The 19,170-nt window shown below is 38.9% G+C and overlaps 1 protein-coding gene across 3 annotated transcripts in view; it reads left to right on the forward strand.

Annotated features, from left to right (window-relative positions):
- Positions 1-19,170, forward strand: part of TPX2 (TPX2 microtubule nucleation factor) — a 57,550-nt gene that overhangs the window by 22,483 nt on the left and 15,897 nt on the right. For all 3 annotated transcript variants that reach the window (XM_084887884.1, XM_084887883.1, XM_084887885.1), the window contains 7 exons: positions 3,155-3,268; positions 3,980-4,108; positions 6,153-6,274; positions 7,577-7,728; positions 8,735-8,906; positions 10,731-10,872; positions 11,718-11,934. In XM_084887884.1, the coding sequence (XP_084744010.1) occupies positions 3,155-3,268; positions 3,980-4,108; positions 6,153-6,274; positions 7,577-7,728; positions 8,735-8,906; positions 10,731-10,872; positions 11,718-11,934 (1,048 nt within the window). The remainder of the gene's footprint in view (positions 1-3,154; positions 3,269-3,979; positions 4,109-6,152; positions 6,275-7,576; positions 7,729-8,734; positions 8,907-10,730; positions 10,873-11,717; positions 11,935-19,170) is intronic.

Consider the following 19,170-nt stretch of genomic DNA (forward strand, 5'->3'; position numbering starts at 1 on the left):
TGTTCAAAGAATAGTTTCCTGGACAGAAAACTAGATGTGCCATACTTTATTAGACTCTTTATGTTACTTCATTTAATCTTCATAACATTTACGGGATGTAGGTAATACGTTTCACTTGTGATAATGATTCAGAGGTTACTAAGTTATTTGTCTATGGTAACTTTATTTCAGAGCCAGGATTCAAACTGATCAGTTTGGTTCCAAAGCCCTTGCTGGAACCAACATGAGTTGTAATTTTAGATTTATTTTTATGGCTATTTGACAGATTTTTTTTTTTTTTTTTTTTTTACATCCCATTGTAAGTAAACTTTCTAAGGGCAACTATAATTTATCTCTAGTCCTTAACAGTGTCTGGTGGAGCAGAAGCTCAATAAATACTTGATGAATGAACGAATGGATGGGTAGGTAGATTAATCTGCAATCTTTACTAGCAACCTCAGAGCTTTCACCATCTAATAATTAACCACCTCTGCAGAGTTTAAATTGCTTTATACTTTGGCGTCACCTAGAATATCTCAAGAAGAATGGAAGAGTATTTATAATGTTATTACTCAGAAATAATGAAATTACCTTTTGCAGAGAAGATTTGAGGATATCACAAGCTTATAATAATCTTCTCTGGTAAATAAGCCCATTTTAATAAAAGAATTCTATGAAATCTCTAAACCAGATATGTATATATAACAGGCTGAAGAGATTGCTATTGGTTGACTCAGTGGTTTTTGTTCCATGTTTAGATTGTGAAGTAGGTCTATGGAAAAGAGACCCAGTGTCCTATAGATTCCTTCAGAATCCAAGAAACTGTTAGTGTCTTGGCTTTTATGTTTTGTATATGTATATGATTACAAAAATTGTTCCTCATCCAGACTGAATTCTAGAATGCTTTTTGGAAATGATGGTATGATAGAAGATATTTTCTGTCAGAAGATCTGCCTGAATATTTCTTTTTCTTAGGGGCATGTGCCCTCAGCTATTTAAAACCTTAGTTTATTGAGAATAAGGGAGCTAATTGTAAGAAAGGTCCAAATAAGATAATATGTACTTTGTAAATGATACTGTGTTATGAAAATGCATAATAAGCCTGGCTGCTGTTGCTCAGTGGTTAGATTGTTGGCCCATACACCTGAGGGTCTCAGGTTCAATTTCCCATCAAAGGCACATTCCTGGCTTGCAGGCTCAATCCCCGGCCCCATTTGGGGAGTATGTGGGACATAACCAAATGATGTGTCTCTCTCCTTTTCTCTCCCTCTTCCTCCCCACCCTTTTTCCCTTCCAATTTAATAAAAATCATTGGAAAAAAATACCCTCAGGTGAGGATAATTAAAAAAGGGAATGCATAAAAAGAGGTAAAATGTTAGTGCATTATCTCAGATCTTAGATTTATCTTAGTCAGAGATGTCCAATCTAGAAAGGAACAGCATATGAAATTGGGTGTAGATAATCATACAAATGCCCTACTATTTTATTTCTCACCAAAGGCCTGGTGTACAAAATGTGTGCACGGGTAGGGTCCTAGGCCTGGCCGCGAACAGGTCTGATCAGGGCCTTCCTTCCCCTGGCTGCCAGCTGCTGACCAAGGCCTTTCCTTGTTCCACACCGCCCCCTGGTGATCAGCACACATCATAATGAGCAGTAAAACTTCCTGTTGGTCGAACTCCTGAGGAGACAATTTGCATGTTAGCCTTTTATTATATAGGATGGTTTAGTTGGATAGGCTGAAAGATGGCCAAAACCACTTTGACACAGAAGAATCAACAAGACTGTAATAATAATTTTTCAATGGAGGTGTTACTTTAAATGTAGAAGCTAAAACTCATATAAGTCAATATAGGAGAATATAGTTATGAGCTTAGAATAGGGATATTTTGAATAGGATACACATTGAAAAGCACTGACCATAACGGGGAAGGGGGTTGATGTATTTTGAACACTGTTAATCAAATGATACTATAAAGAGTAAAAGAGGCCGAAACCGGTTTGGCTCAGTGGATAGAGTGTTGGCTTGGGGACTGAAAGGTCCCGGGTTCGATTCCGGTCAAGGGCATGTACATTGGTTGCGGCACATCCCCAGTCGGGGGTGGGCAAGAGGCAGCTGGTCGATGTTTCTCTCATCGACATTTCTAACTCTCTATCCCTCTCAATTCCTCTCTGTGTAAAATCAATAAAAAATATATTAAAAAAAAAAAAAAGAGTAAAAGAGCCAACCCCCAGAGTGGGAAAATATATTTGTAAAATAAAATTTACAAAGGACTCATTTGTAGTATGCAAAGAGTCTCTACTAATCAATTAGAAAAGGATTAACAATCTACAGAAAGCAAGCAAGAGACTTGAACTACTTAGCACTTTATGAAAAAGGATAACCAAATGGTTTGAATGCATCATTAAAAACTGAATTAAAGCTACATGAGTCAGTGTGGTTGAATCTCATGAGCACAATGATGGGCAGAATAAATGATACAGAAAAAAATACTTGGAGCAGTCCGATTACATTGCATAAAGATTTATTTTTTGTTTCTTTCCTTAATGTACCATGCTTATATGGTAACATGATAAAGAAAAAGTAATGATTACTATAAGACAAGTCAAGATAGCTGCTTCCAGTGTTCTGCTTCTTAGCTTAGGTCATGATTTCATTTTGTAATCTTTTAACTTAGCTTTTGTTTTGAGCATTTCTTGGTATGTGCTATATTTTAACTGTGTGGCTAAAAGTAAAAGGAGAGAATAAAGACTATGGTCAGTTTCCAGGAGCTCTGATCTCAATTTTAATTCTGACAGCAGTTAGTTATATAACAGGGTTGGTCAAGTCACCTCACCTTTTTTAATTTATTTTTTTATTTTTTTATTTTTTTAAATTACTTTTCTCACTTATAAAAGAAAGGAATTCTGTTAGGATTGCCAGTTCTTTAAAAAATTGTCAGCTTTATTGAGGTCTGATTTACAAGTACCGATGCATTTAAGTACTAATATTTATGATGAAATTTTGAAAACTATCAGTAAAACGAAATTAGACGTTTAGAGTTGAAATATTATAATACCACTAAACTTTTCATAGCCCTTTGTAGTTTGACATACTTTCACATTTATAAAGAACATTTACGTATCTGTAGGAGATATATTAATTTCAAATAAATTTTTGTCAATTCCTCTACCATAGGAGATCTGTTAGACTCTCTGCACAGAAAGAAAAACACCATGTGAAAACGAAAGCCAAGAGATGTGCTACTCCTGTGATCGTCAGTGACACTCCGCCCTCCAAAAGAATGAAAGTGTAAGTAGCCACAGCTTTTGACAGTTGGCGTGGGTTTTACCTGTTTGCTCCTGAGGTTAATAGTAAGCAGAATATACGGTGTTCTTATTTTTATCAGGTAGGAGTGCATTTTACCTGTTCAGCTAGAGTGGTTTGCAGACTAGTTACTTGTTTGTTTCACGGAAGTTTACTGTTGGCTTTGGTTCAGTGGTTGAACAATGCTAGGGCATCATCTCTGTGAGTCAGCTTTTATTTCTTGCCTGTTCCTCAAGATGGCTGCTCTGATTCTTAGCTCTTCCTTGTGTTTGTTGCCTCATTCCCACAAGATAGCGGCTATATCTCTAGGTATCAAGAGAAGAAGGAGGCAAAGGAAGAGGGGCACCACCGTATCACAAAAGTAAAATACTTTCCAGAAACTCTTGTTATTATCTTAGTTGCCCAGTTGTGTCATGGGTCCCTCCTAGTAGCAGTAGAGACTATTGATGCAAGTACAATACCTTTGCCTTTTTCCATTGTCGCCCCAAACAAAATTGGAGTTCTGTTAATAAAAAAGAAAATGGAATAGATATTGGGAAGGCAACCAGCTGTCTGGCATTTGTGCATTTGATGATGAACAGTTGGAATCCATCATCCTCTTGAAGCTTCACTAGACGACTCTTACCTTGACTTCTATTAGTATTCCTAAAGTTTACCTAAAGTTAAGAGGATATTTTTTGTTCTTTTGAATTCAAGTTCTAATCAAAAGAAGTCAGAAGAAGGGGAAGATGGCATTGCTCCTCATCAAGATACTTCTGGAAAGAATGAGTCTTCTCCAGAGAAAGCCAAGGACAGACGTACTATGCCTTGTGTACCACCTGTAAGGTATGCTTCTTTCCTAAATTTAAAACTGAGTCAATAGAGGAAAATTACACATGGGTACATTTCCAGTCTATTGTTGTACGTGGAGCTTGGGAAACTCCTGAGGCTATAACCATGGTGAGGTGAACTGTTTTATAACCTGGTGAGCACTCAAGTCTTAAACATTGGGAAAAATATATTATTAAAGCAAATTAAGTGAAATATAAAAGGAAAAAGTAAAGGTTCTTACTATCCAACTTGAATGTTTTTATTTTGCCAAACTCCCGTCTGGTTTTATTGAAGTAAAATATATTCACTCACCATGAGACTTTAATTTTTTTATTTTTTAAAATATTTTATTGATATTTTACAGAGAGGAGGAAGGGAGAGAGATAGAGAGCTAGAAATGTCGATGAGAGAGAAACATCGACCAGCTGCCTCCTTCATACCCCCTACTGGGGATGTGCCCTCAACCACTGTACATGCCCTTGACCGGAATCAAACCTGGGACCTTTCAGTCCGCAGACCAACGCTCTACCACAGAGCCAAACCGGTTTCGGCGAGACTTTTATTTATTTATTTCTATGTACTACTATAAAATCTTTACATTTATCCTCTTTTGGGAGATTGCTAATATTCTCATTATATTTAAACATTTTCTGTTGAAAATGCAGTTTCTAATTTTTTGTTATAAGTAGTTGGTGAACATCTTCATAGGCAAAGCTATTTCTTTAGTGCAATCTCAATTACTAGTTTTATGGCTGTTAATATATATTGCCAATTTTACTTTAGAAAATAATATATAAATTTACAGTGCCATCAGATTTGAATATTTCCTTGTCTCATCTGCATTGAATGTTTTGACTTTAAAAAATGTTCCTGCCACCCTCGCCAGTTTTACTTAATGGATAGACCATTGGCCTGCAAAGTGAAGACTCCCAGGTTCGATTCCAGTCAAGGGCACAGGTCCGGGTTGCAGGCTCAATCTTCAGTAGGAGGGCGTGTGCAGGAGGCAGCCAATCAATGATTTTCTCTCATCATTGATATATGTGTATATTTTTTCATCATTGATATTTCTATCTCTCACTCTCCCTCTCTGAAATCAATAAAAATATATTAAAAAAAAAAAAAAGGTCCTGCCTTGCCTATGCGGCTCAGTTGGTTGAGTGTCGTCCCGTGTACCAAGAGGTGCCTGTTCGATTCCTGTCAAGGCGAACCCCTGTCATCAGGGTGCCTGTGGGAGGCAACATATTGATGCTTCTCTCTCACATTGATATTTCTCTCTCTTCCTTTCCCTCCCTGCTTTGTCTAAAATGTCAATAAAAAATGTTCCACATTTAATTGCTATATTGTTGATGGCATTTAATTATTTTAATTTGTATTTACCTGATTGCTGACAACATTGTATTACTGTTATTGTAACATCTTTTCCATATTTCCTCTTGGGTGAATTTTCTGTTTCCTTTTCTGTTTGTTACTAAGAATGGCTACTCTAACTGCAATGTTTACCATGTGTAAGGTAGTCAGAAACATTATCTTATTTAATAGTCACAAACATTCTGTGAAGATGAGTATATTCCTCATTTTACAGTGGAGACACCTAAGACTCAGGTTAAGTCATTTTCTCAGGATCATATAGGCAGAAAATGAAATGACAGGGCTGAGATTTGAACTCTTTGGCTTTACTCCTAAGTCTATTCTTTCTGTCACAGTATATGTTCAGTGTATATTATTAGCCTTTGGTCGTATTTGTTGCAAAGATTTTTCCCATTCTAGTGGCATTTTAATTTTAGCCTTGCTGGTGGCAAAAAGCTAATCACGACATAGTCCAATTTGTGGATCTTCTGGAATATCTTGTCTGTTTTAGCTATTTTCTGAAAATTTGTTCAGTATTTAGGTATAAATTGTGCATCTGGATTATTTTTTCCATAGGTTATCTAATCAAGTTTTTGTTTGGGTGATTATTGTATAACAGGTTTAAAATCTAATCTATATAAAGCCTTTAGATTATTTTGAACCATTGAGCCTCTTTCTCCTATTTTATCTCCTTTATTGATTTGCCCTTTAGACAGAAACTTCTAAAAAGTACTGAGGAGCAAGAGTTGGAGAAGAGCTTGAAAATGCAGCAGGAGGTGATGGAGATGCGGAAAAAGAATGAAGAATTCAAGAAATTTGCTCTTGCTGGAGCAGGTCAGCTTGGCTTTGGTTGAGTCTGATATATGAGGGGGTGCTTCTCATATTCTTGGTAGGGTTTTTTTTTTTTAAAGTCTCTATGGCAAAAGATCTTTCTTACTCAGTAGTTGGCATAAAATAATGTTTATTTAGAAGGCTGGACCATCCCAATGATCATTCCCCAGAACATTTTATATACATTGACCCTTTCTTAGAGCATACTGTTCCTTCTCTAACTGTAGAAGTCACACCCATTTTTTGAGACCTTTTCCCATGAGGACTTCCTTCATTTCCTTAAGTGAATTGATTTCCCCCTCCTTTTTCCTCCTAATTCTTTTTATTTATAATAGAAAAAGAGGGACTAGGATTTAGACAGGAGATAAAGCAATGGGCAGGCCAGTTGTTTTCCCCTTTTTATCCTTGGTAGAGGAAGAGGAAGCGGAATGAATTCAGTTGTGGCTGTGGAGGGAAAGTATGATGAGGGAACTGAAGGATCAGAGCTTTTCTTTGCTCTTGCATTGTTATTGGTGGAGTTGAAACTTTAAAGCCCTGCTTACTAGTTGAAGGAAGCACTCCTGGATTTAACCCTTTGCACTCGAATGTCCGCTCTCAGGGGACATTGCAGTTTATTAGTGATTACAGGGAATTGAGTTATTTCAACGCACTCCGCCGCAAAGTAGCGTCGAGTAGCTGGTAGCCAATGTCCAGAATGGTTCGGAGTGCAAAGGGTTAATAGTGTTTCCTTCTTAGAGATGTTTAGTTAAGTGTGCCTTTTTAAAAAATATATTTTTACTGATTTTTAGAGAGAGAGGAACATTGACGAAAGAGAAACATTGATTGGCTGCCTTCTGCATGGCCCCCACCTCAGATCAAGCCTGTAGTCTGGGCACATGCCCTGACCAGGAATCAACCAGTGACTTTGTGGTGCATGGGTAGCTGCTCAACCACTGGACCACACCAGCAGGGCTAGTTAAGTGTGATTTTAAAGTCAATTGAGAGCTTTGCCTATCAATAATATTTCAGCTATTCATTGTCTTCAGACCTGTGGCCACACCTGGGAGATGGGATTTTTCTCCCTGTCCAACCTCTTTAACAGTTGGCATCTGATCGAAGGGCCTCAGCTCCAACAGTACTCAACTCAATGAATAAGGCACATATGTTAGTGTCCTTAGGACTGTTTCAAATATTGGCTTATATGTAAAGAATGAACAAAGTTAGATCCATGGCAATTGAAAGTCCAAAAAGACTGGATAAAGGGAGACTTACTAATGTTCTCTGTTCTTAGTGTAACCTCACTGTTGTGCTCTGCTCCCCGTTCAGGCCAGCCTGTGAAAAAAACAGTGAGCCAGGTAACCAAATCAGTCAACTTCCACTTTCGCACAGATGAGCGAATCAAACAACATCCTAAGAGCCAGGAGGAGTATAAGGAAGTGAACTTTACATCAGAACTGCGAAAGCACCCTCCATCTCCTGTAAGTTGATGGACTTAAGTGAATATTCCTCTTACTAGTTCAGTGAGGATTTCAGCTGTAACATTTGTGTTCACCACTTAAATTCTCACTTTGCCTCCTATTAGCTCTGTGATCTTATATAAATTACTGTCTCTCTGGGAACCATCTTGCTAAGTTGCTGTGCAAATTGAATTGAGAATATACACAAAGCACATAGGATTATGGGTGGACAATCATAAACACAGGCTTGTTACAGTTTGTGCTATTACAAAATTCTTTAAAAAAGTCTTGTTTGCAAAGCGGTGTACAAAATATGATATCATTTATGGGGAAAATGGTTTTGCGGTGACCACTTGAATCCTATGCAGTTTTGTCACTGAAGCACCAACAAAAACAGTAACAATCCTAAATAAAAATTCTAGTACTAAAAATCTCTACTTGCAATTTTAGTCATCATTATCATTTGTTAAAGTCAGTCTTTCAGTCTTAAACACTGGGTGTGTTCTTTCTTTGAGATGTAGGTTCTGGAAAAGTGTTGTTTTCAGTCAGAGACCAATTTAATCAAAATCAGTGTTCCAAGGAGTAGGCTTCTTCACTCAGTTTTTGGGAAGGTTGTATAAGAGTCTGATTCAGACTTTTACACACTTGACCTGATCACTCCCAGAGTCCTAATCAATTTTTAAAAAATGGATTAGGGATAGAGAACCTTTTAAGCTTTTTTGGTTCATTCTTATTCTAAGAAGATTTGCTCTTGATTGCTTTAAAACATTAACATATTGTAAAAAATAGCTTTATGTACTATTATAAAATAGTTTACTCAGTGCTGGATTATTTCTTCCTCCCTCTCCCCCCCCAAAGATGGGAATAGACTGGTTATAACCCATGCTCAAAGACTTGACAGACTTAAGAGTAATAATCCTGGTTTTACACGAGCTCTTTTCCTTTGGATTCTCTGCTGAATGTGTGACCTGTGGTACATCTGAGCTTCTATGATGTTTCATTTGGGGAACAACTTCTTTCTTTACAGGCCCGAGTGGCTAAGGGATGCACCATTATAAAGCCTTTCAACCTGTCCCAGGGAAAGAAAAGAAAATTTGATGAAACAGCTTCTACATATGTACCTATTGCCCAGCAGGTCCAAGCCTTCTATAAAGGAACCCCTAACAGATATCACTTGAGGAGCAAGAAGGATGATATTAGTAAGTTTCTTACCGATGTCATAGCTGGCTGGTGTCTCCCCTAGAATTCCTTTTGCTGAATCTTAGACACAAATTTGCTTTAGTTGATATCCTAGCTTTTGAACTAAAGTATGGTATGTACCTATATGCAGACAACTGATTTAGGGTTGAGCATTTCCTCTAAACACCCAGCTGTCTCTTCATTCATGCCTATCAATCACCGTGATCCTTCTAGTCAGTAATGGACCAAGGGGAATCAAAGATTTTTTGCTATATATCAAAGTCTCATGGTGCATTTATTTATTCATTCAAGGTTGTTGTGTGCTTTTTGTTTAGTGACTCAACAAGTTTCTTTTACTACTACAAACCAAGTACTTTGTTGCGTGTTGAGGGTATAGAAGTGAACAAAATGGACTTGGTGCTACTCAACATCAAATTCTAATTCAGTGAGAGAGATGAACAAATAGATCATCACAAATTATTGTAAGTGCTATGAAAGTGAAAGGAGATGTCAGAGTTTAAAGATGTGGGAGATAGGTAGAGTGTGCCGGCAGAGAAAGGAATTGAAAATTGAGGAGAAAAAGAATACAATCAATAGTTAAATCCCTGCACAGGCAGGTAGAGGAGGAATACTTATCATAGCTCTCATTCTCTGAAAGGAAGATGGAAGAGCGAGAAGAATGAGTGCAAATGCTGGTGGGGGTATACTAGTAGATTTTGTGGTGAATTCTCAATTGAGAGAATTCTAATAGTTTCCATTTTTTATGAAAATAATTACTATAAGAAGGAAGGTAAAAAAGTTTGAAAAATAGTGGTATAAAATAGTTGTCTAGTGTATTAGGTTAGCATTATGGATAAAGCAGAATCTGGTCATTTTACCACTGAAGGTCTCAGTTTTTTCTGCCCTTTTGTAGGCGTTGTTTAGTGCTGTGTCTGGTAGCCAGACAAGCTTAATACTGTTTATTTGTCAAATTTTATATTAATGAAAATAATAAAATCTCTTTTTTTTTATCCTAATGGAAATTTAAATATTAAACATGACTTTTCAAATAATATATGACTTTTAGATTCAGATATATCCTGCTCTTATAATCTCAGTCCTGACAAATTACAGAAAGTAATTTTTATTTAAAACTTTTTACAGTGATAGCTATATAATGGTTATGTATATACTTAAAGTCTGGCTTCTTTGTAAAAGAAATAGATTTGGTTTCTACCTTACCACTTATGTGATAAGATATGAGTTAGAGAACTCATTTTACATAATAAAACTGACATGATTGCCCCTGACTCAGCATATCAGTATTTTCTATAAGTAGTAATAATGTTTTTGTTTTTTTTAAATTTTTATTGAATTTATTGGGGGAACATTGGGCGATGGTCTTAACATTGATGCTTTGACATAGTTTTTTTTACTTTTGTCCATTTAACTTTCTGTGAGAGGTAGTCTTGATACTTTTATATAGATGTTTTGGAGCTTATAAAATTGGGAATTATTACTTGGTCTTTAGAAAGGCCTTATTTTAAAAGCTGGAATAAGAAAAATCTTGTCATTAATAAGCAAAATAGTTGGCACTGCCAATAGATAGGCATTATAGGTCTGTGCAGTGATAAGGAATTTATCAGACATGGGTGGTTTTTAAGTTCAGAAGATAATAGTAGAGTTTACCAAAAGGCTACCGTGATCATACCCCTCAGTAAAGAATGATAGGGCAGAAGGGACTGCATATTTGTCAGGTTGACTGATGTGAACTGAGCTGAATCTGGGCTGCCAAGATGAGTTAGCACCCACAGGTAAATGGAGTCTTAGGGAGCCAGGTGAATGTCTCTGACCTCCGTTTACAGCTCTGTTACCCACCAAATCTACGGTGGCCAAGATTGTCACAGAACCACAGACTCCTGTGTTGCAAACCAAACAGCGCACAAGGCCTGTGACCTGCAAAAGTGCCGCGGATCTGGAGGCTGAGGAGCTCGAGAAACTGCAACAGTAAGTACCAGTGTTTGAGGAAGAGTTTAAGAAACTGCCTACTCTCTTTCAGTTCTATAAATGGACAGTTGCTATTGTTCCTGCCATGGGAATTTATGGCATTTGAGTTATTAGCTCTGTAGGCTGTGTCCCTCCCTCAATGACAGTCTTGAAAGTGGGAATATGGAGATATCCTGGAGTGTAAACTAGTAAAAAGCTCATGCAGAGGTTGGGGTGGGAGAACTTATGATTCCAATTAGGGAGTGTCCTCTGGGGTTAGTTTAGGTAGATCCCACTTTCATGGCTACCCAAGGGATTGTTCAAGGGAGGAAACTGGAACTTAATGTGGTTAACAATAGAGTTTGTCTCCTATACCCTCTTTCCATTTCTTTTTTACTTTTTTCTTTTATTGATTTTTTACAGAGAGGAAAGGAGAGAGATAGAGAGCTAGAAACGTCGATGAGAGAGAAACATCGACCAGCTGCCTCTTGCACACCCCCTACCGGGGATGTGCCTGCAACCAAGGTACATGCCCTTGCCCGGAATCGAACCCGGGACCTTTCAGTCCGCAGACCGACACTCTACCACTGAGCCAAACCGGTTTTGGCTCCATTTCTTTTTGTACTTCTTTTGAGAAGGGGGAGCTTCCCCTGTGAAGAGAAACCCGTCATTGAAGTAGTGGGAATGTTAGGATTTTCTTATTCTTTGCTGTAGAGGTAGAAATAATGGCTATGGAGAGAAATTTTGCTCTGCACGATGGCTAAGCTTAATGATTATTGTTTTTCTGTTTGGCTTGCTTTGTTGTTTATGTATTTTTTTTAATTACTAAATTTTGGGGGGATGGCATTTAAATTCTCACCTTACAGATATAAATTCAAAGCAAGGGAACTTGATCCCAGAATTCTTGAAGGTGGGCCCATCTTGCCCAAGAAACCACCTGTGAAGCCACCCACGCAGCCTATTGGCTTTGATTTAGAAATTGAGAAAAGAATCCAGGAGCGTGAGTCAAAGAAGAAATCAGAGGAAGAACACTTTGAATTTCATTCCAGACCTTGCCCGACTAAGATCTTGGAAGATGTTGTGGTAAGAATGGTTGAGGCCCTGCATGCTGATAAAATTGTCCTGCTTATGACCACATAACCACTCATACATATTTGAATATATATGATCAGGGCATCATATTAGGATTTGTAGGTGATAAAGAGACATATCAGAGGTGAATTTTGTTTTCAGGAAACAAAGTCCAATAAGGGAGACAACATATGTGTAAGTAATATAAAACGAGATAGAAGTGTTCAAAGAGAGATGGCAGTTAAGAAGAATTATAGGAATTCAAAGGAGATAATCATTTCTTCTGTGCAGTGATAAGGCATTTATCTTTTTACAGGTGGAAGGTTCAGGGAATGATTTGGGAGGAGGAAGCATTTGACTTCATCCTTGACAATATGGAGTAATAGTCCTCCTCCTCATGTTGTCACTGTTGTAGTAGCTGACTCTCTCAGTATGTGCCGGGCACTGCTCTAAGCCCTTTTCATATATTAAGCCATTCACGTTGACGATGGCCCCTCCAGGTGATTTAGTCTAATTATCTCCAGTTTTTGTTGAGGCAGTTGAGGCCCAGAGAGGTTAAGTAGCATTCCTAGGACACTTAGTTAATAAATGGTGGAGCAAGGATAATAATTCAGGCACTTTGGCTCCAGAGTCCATGATCCTTTCATTATATTGCTTCTCCATTACAAGGTAGGATTTGTACTTGTAGAAATGCAAATGAACTCAGGAGGCATTCCAGGCGGTGAGAGTGACAAAAAAAGCCTGAAGGTGGAAAACGGGACAGTTACTGGAAACTTAGTGGGTCAGTTAAGCTGGAAAAAGGAAGTCTATATGTTAAAGAGGAGCAACTGGAAAACTAGATGTGAAAAGTGGGTTACTTTATTTTGATGTGGGGAAGAGATGTCACCGTCCAAGAATAAGGAATGGAGTTCAGCACCGGCTTAAGTGCAAAGATGGTTTTTAGGTGAATTTCCATGCAGATGAGGAAGCACCCTCTTCCCTTGGTTTGGATCTACGTATGTTCAGGTACTAAGAACATTGTTCCCCGGTCCTCTTTCTTGTTTACCCTTTAGCATCACCATGGTTTCAAACGAAACTGTTCACCAGTGTATATTACCTTCAACTTTTGTTTATTCTGTTTTCTTAGTACTAAGTCAGAAGCAATTTGAAGTCATATTTTCCAGGCTTTAAAAAGCATGATAATGCTTACAAATTGTTCTTCCCCTCTTCCTATGCGATGTCTTTCAGTTGAGAACTTTCTGTATGAGACCTCTTTTCTATTCACAGTGATTGTTGTTTATTTTCTTTTTCCTTTTTTTGGGTATGATTCACATTTATTATAATGTCAAACTCTGTTACACAAACTTTATTTTATTTTACTTTAAAATAATCTTTATTGTTGAAAGTATTACATATGTCCCTTTTCCTCTCCTTGACCCTCTCCAGCCTGCCCCCACCCCCGCCCCCAGCCTTCACCACCCTATTGTCTGTGTTCATGAGTTATGCATACATGTATGCAAGGTCTTTGGTTGATTACCTCCCACCCTCCCCCTGCCTTCCCTCTGAGATTCCGCACTTTGTTCCATGCTACCATGTCTCTGGACCCACTCCATTCATCAGTTTATTTTGTTACTTAGATTCCACATATGAGTGAGATCATTTGATACTTATTTTTCTCTGACTGACTTATTTCACTTAGCATGATACTCTCCAGGTCCCTCCATGCTGTCTCAAAGGGTAAGAGATCTATCTTCCTCTCTTCTCCTCTTCTCCTCTTCTCCTCTTCTCCTCTTCTCCTCTCTCCTCCTCTCTCCTCTCTCCTCTCCTCTCCTCTTTCCTTTCCTTTTTTTTTTTTTTTTTTTTTACAGCTGCATAGTATTTATTCCATGGTATAAATATACCACAGTTTTTTTTATCCACCCATCTACTGATGGGCACTTGGATTGTTTCCAGATCTTAGCTATTGTAAATTGTGCTGCTATGAACATAGGGGTGCACACATTTTTTCTGATTAGTGTTTCAGGTTTCTTAGGATATATTCCTAGAAGTGGGATCACTGGGTCAAATGGCAGTTTCATATTTAACTTTTTGAGGAAACTCCATTCTGTTTTCCATAATAGCTGCCCCAGTCTGGGTTACTACCAGCAGTGTTTCACAAACTTTAAAGAAATCTTCCAACTCAAGGACTAGTCTGTAAGAGCTGTGCCACCATGGTCATTAACTGCTGAGCAGCCTGTTCTGAATAGAGCAGGGGAGATGCAGACTTATACGCAGACTTCAGAATCTTAGCGCCAGATGGGCTCACTCCGTGTTTCATTCACACACTAGGACACGGAAGCCCAGAGGAGAAAATGACTTTCTCAAGGCTTCCATAACATTCATTTGGCACTTTGCTTTTATTTATTTATTTTTTATTTATTTATTTTAAAGCATTCTTTTTCTTTTTTAAATATGTTCTATTGATTTTTTACAGAGAGGAAGGGAGAGGAATAGAGAGTTAGAAACATCAATCAGCTGCCTCCTGCACACTCCCTACTGGGTATGTGACCACAACCAAGGTACATGCCCTTGACCAGAATCGAACCTGGGGCTCTTGAGTCTGCAGGCCAACACTCTATCCACTGAGCCAAACTGGTTAGGACTGGCACTTTGCTTTTAATAACATCTCTCAAGCACCTGGCTTTCCCCCCTGCTACAAGTTCTTGGTTTTTTTATTTAATACACATACCACCCTTTCAATTTTTGCTATATCCTTGTATCGCATACACCAGTGTTGACTTGACATATTCTTAAATTTAACTCATTTTTAAAGGAAACATTTAAATCATCATGTAAATGGAAAACCAGTACTTTTTGACATGAATAGCAATAGTAGCTACTACTTATTATATATACAGCTTATTATGTGCCATGTTTTATTCTAGACTTTATATATATATATATATATATATATATATATATATATATATATATATATTCTTACAATAACTGTAGGTGTTATATGTTATTGGTAGCATTTTCCATCCATTTTATGCTTAGGAAATATAGAGGTTAAATAACTTGCCCTAGATAACAAACTAGTCAATGCCAGAGCTAGAATATGAATCTAGGTAGTATGATTCCAGGGTTTATACTTTTGGAGCATCTATATATATAAAACCCTAAGCGAAATGATGACCGCTGGTCACTATAACTCACACTGACCACCAGGGGGCAGATGCTCAATGCAGGAGCTGCTCCCTGGTGGTCAGTGTGTTCCCACAGTGGGAGCATCGCTCAGCTGACGATGGATGTCAAAAGCCGGGCTCATGGATGGTGAGTGCAGCTGTGGTGGGCGAGTGCAGCGGTGGCAGGTGTGAGCCTCCTTTGCAGCAGTGCTACCTAGCAGCAGAAGTCAGGAGGGTAGGTGGCAGGGGTGGGTGGAGCCCGGGGGCCAGGAGGAGCTGGAGCTGCCGCCCTGTGCTAAGGCTCCTCCTCCCTTTGCGCATTACTACATCCCTGGGCTGGAGGGGAGGGGGATGTAGGACTGCTGGTTTCGGCAGTCTGACATCCCCCCGATGGGTCCCTGATTGCGAGAGAGCACAGGCCATGCTGAGGGACCCCACTGGTACACAGATCCGTGAACCGGGCCTCTAGTTCTTGAATAAAATAGAAGTTTCTTAAGAAAATATGTCATTATTAAAAATAAAAAAGACTATTCTATCTAACATCCTCTTCCATATACCTGATCTTCACTTTTAGAAACATTGATTTAAGATATTGGCTTGGCAGTTTGTTGTGCTTTGGAAGTAACTCGGGAGAAGTGTTAATTGGAGGAGGGTGACGTTAATTAGGAGTTAGTTGAGATCTTAGAGTAGTGTAGTACCAGGTATGCCTTGTTGAGCATTCTGGATAAACAAATCAGCAAAGCACTAGGTAAAACAAGTATGCAGCTGAATTGAAGTGCTATGCTGCAGGGAAGTGTTTGCCAAATCCAGCTGGTTCTCAGAATCCTCTGGGGATCTTATTACGTAAACAGGTTCCTGGGCCCCACCCCTGGAGCTTTTTATTTGTTAGGTGCAGCAAAGATTAGAGAGAGCCCAGTGAAGAATCTAGTGTCTTACATACTAAAGCAGTCACATTGTTAATAGTAATAACTGTCTTATTGCATGCATACATTATACCGAGTGTCTTTTTTTCTGAGTGTTTTATGTAGATTATCTTATTATAATTCTTAAGAGGTAGGTTCCATTTTTATACCTATTTTTCAGGTGAGGAAAGACGCTCAGAGGTGTCTCATATGCAGAACCAGAATTTAAACTGTCATTTAAAAAAAAAAAAAAATTTATTTTATTGATTTTTTACAGAGTGGAAGAGAGAGGGATAGAGAGTTAGAAACATCGATGAGAGAGAAACATCGATAAGCTGCGTCTTGCACACCTTCCATTAGGGATGTGCCCGCAACCAAGGTACATGCCCTTGACCGGAATTGAACCTTCAGTCCGCAGGCTGACGCTCTATCTACTGAGCCAAACCGGTTTCAGCTGAACTGTCATCATTTAAAAAAAATTTTTTTTATTGATTTCAGAGAGGAAGGGAGAAGGAGAAAGAGAGAGAAACATCAATGATGAGAGAGAATAATTGGTTGGCTGCTTCCTGCACGCTCCCTATTGGGGATCGAGCCCACAACCTGGGCACGTGCCTTTACCAAGAATTGATTGTGACCTCCTGGTTCATAGGTCAGCTGCTCAACCACTGAGCAACACTAGCTGAACTGTCATCTTGGTAAGCACTATCATCCTATCCCACAATGCTATTATCGTTGTGAATTTTGGCAAACACAGTGTTTGAGTTTGATGCTAGCTATTTTCAACTCTCCTAAATTTCTAGTGATTTCACTTCGACTGATGGTTTCTAGAGAAGCAAAGCATAGGAGACATTAGATGTATTCTCTCTCACTCTTCTTTGTTTTTTAGAAAGGGAAGCTCTGGAAGAGGAATGTGGCTTGCCCATTTTTGAAAGTTGTTGGCAGAACTGAGATTAGGTCTCTTAATTCTACTCTTGGGCTTTTGTAATAGCACGCAAGAGCCTGCCTTCCAGAGCCCAAATGCATCTTGTCTGTCTGTCACTATTGTTCCCCATTCATGTCCTCTGGGTGCTTAAGCTGCTTTCTCTGTCTCCTTCTGGTGTTTCTCAGGCTCTCCCACCTGTGGTTGGTAGGTGGCAAGGAGACAGCAGTCGGCCATGAGGCAGAGATGAAATAACGGTTCTTGGGAGAGAGGTGGAGTGATGAAAGCCTTGAGCTCCAGGGTGTGAAATGGGAACTTGGTGCCGACATCTAGTGGGAGAGCTGGGGCACCACAGAGGTGGATATGGTGTCAGTGAGGCCGGAGAGTAATTTTAGCAGTGATATTTTAGGGATGACTTGGGGAGACCAGCACGATTTCACCCCTACCCCCTCGTATCCCTGAAATAACATTGCTTCACGGTAATTTCCCAACTGCTCTGGGACAGGCCCGAGACCTTGTCCCAGGGGACTTGGGGGCATGTCCCGCCTTACAGAGACATGCTTCCCCCATTATATTTTAGCTGCATTTCTGCTAGATTTCTTTGTAGCACTTGTGAAAACCTGGAAATAATTGATTTACCGTATTTTTCGGACCATAAGACGCACCGGACCATAAGACGCACCAGTTTTTAGAGAAGGGAAATGAAGAAAAAAAGATTCTGAAACCAATAGTGTCCTAAAATATTTTATGTGCATTAAAACCCAACATCACAGTCATAAACACATGTAATCAACCCTGTAAAGTAAACAGCAGCATTTAGAACCATTTTAGAGCCGGGCAAGCACACAGAGACCACACAGAGCTGGGCAAGTAAAAAAACTTTCTTTTTACAGTATATGTGTAGGCTATATTTGGACCATAAGACGCAGGGACTTTTCCCCCCCACTTCTGGGGGGGAAAACGTGCGTCTTATGGTCCGAAAAATACGGTATTACTTTTTCATTCTCTTTCTTCCACTAGAATGTGAGTTCCCTGAGAGCAGGGGCCCTGAATATCTGCACTGTTCCCTTCTGTATCCCTAGAACCTAGCATCACAGTATAGGCACTCCAATATTGGGTAACTGAGTGAGTGACAGTACACGCTGAAATGCTCTCACCTGTGTTTCTAGCCTGTGAGACACTGGGAATTCAGAGATGGAATGCCAAACAGCCCTGGTCCTGAGCGCTTTCAGTGTGGCTGGTAGAGCAGATTGACATATAAGCACATTAGTCAACCTTGTATTCATTGGACAATTACTTCTTGTAGGTTCCTTGGAGAATGCAGTTGGCAACATCCCTGCCCTTAAGAAATTTAAAATGGCAAAACAAGAAGCCTTTTTTGTTTCTAAAATCCCCAGTTTTCTTTATTTCTGACTGAGCCCTCAGTTGGCTTTGATTGCAATGAAGAGTGGGTGATGGTTGCTGCAAAGTTGATTTTAATAAATCACCTTTCCCTCTCTCTAACCTAGTTATGAGGATTGATCCCATTGGTAAACATCTTTTTCATGGCTGACTTGTTAGAGGTTTCCATTGCTTTTCTTAAAAGAATTTTTTTTTTTTTTTTAATTTATTTTAGAAAGAGAGGAAGGGAGGGAAGGAGAAAGGGGGGTGAAGAGGGTGAGAGACATTGGTTTATTTTTCCACTTATTTATGCATTCATTTGTTGATTCTTGTATGTGTGCTGACCAGCAACCTTGACACATAGGGATGACGCTCTAACCAATTGAGCTACCCAGCTAGGGTCTCCATTGCTTTTCTTTTAAAATGTATGTCTCTCTGTTGGGTGGATTTAGAGAAAGGAAAAAAATAGGGAAAGAGGCATTATTTACAACGAAATGAGTCCTCAGATATTTATTTCCAATACTTTGTTTAATGAAAAGAAAACAAACAATCTGAGGACTGAAGGCTATGTGATACACCTAAGGTTATAGCAATTGCAATCAGAGTTGGGTGAAAACAGATTTCTGGCTCCTTGTTCAGTGTTCTTATTCCCACATGCCATGGGGAATGTTTAGGCAAGAGACTGGTGTCCACTTGTCTAGGGTGTTGTACAACAACAGGTTTTATTGTTTTATGGTAAGCATTATTTGAAAATCCCATTTCATGGACTTTTGTCACTCAGATGACAAATTCTGCTATATTGGATTTCACTGTGCTTGAGATCTTGGCTTTATTTAGGAATCATAAGAACTTTCACATCAGAATGAGCATTCCCTTTATAGTGGTCACCATAGGAGGGTAT

The sequence above is a fragment of the Pipistrellus hanaki genome (genome assembly GCF_964339955.1).
Source record: "Pipistrellus hanaki genome assembly, chromosome: 6".
Lineage (NCBI taxonomy): Eukaryota > Metazoa > Chordata > Mammalia > Chiroptera > Vespertilionidae > Pipistrellus > Pipistrellus hanaki.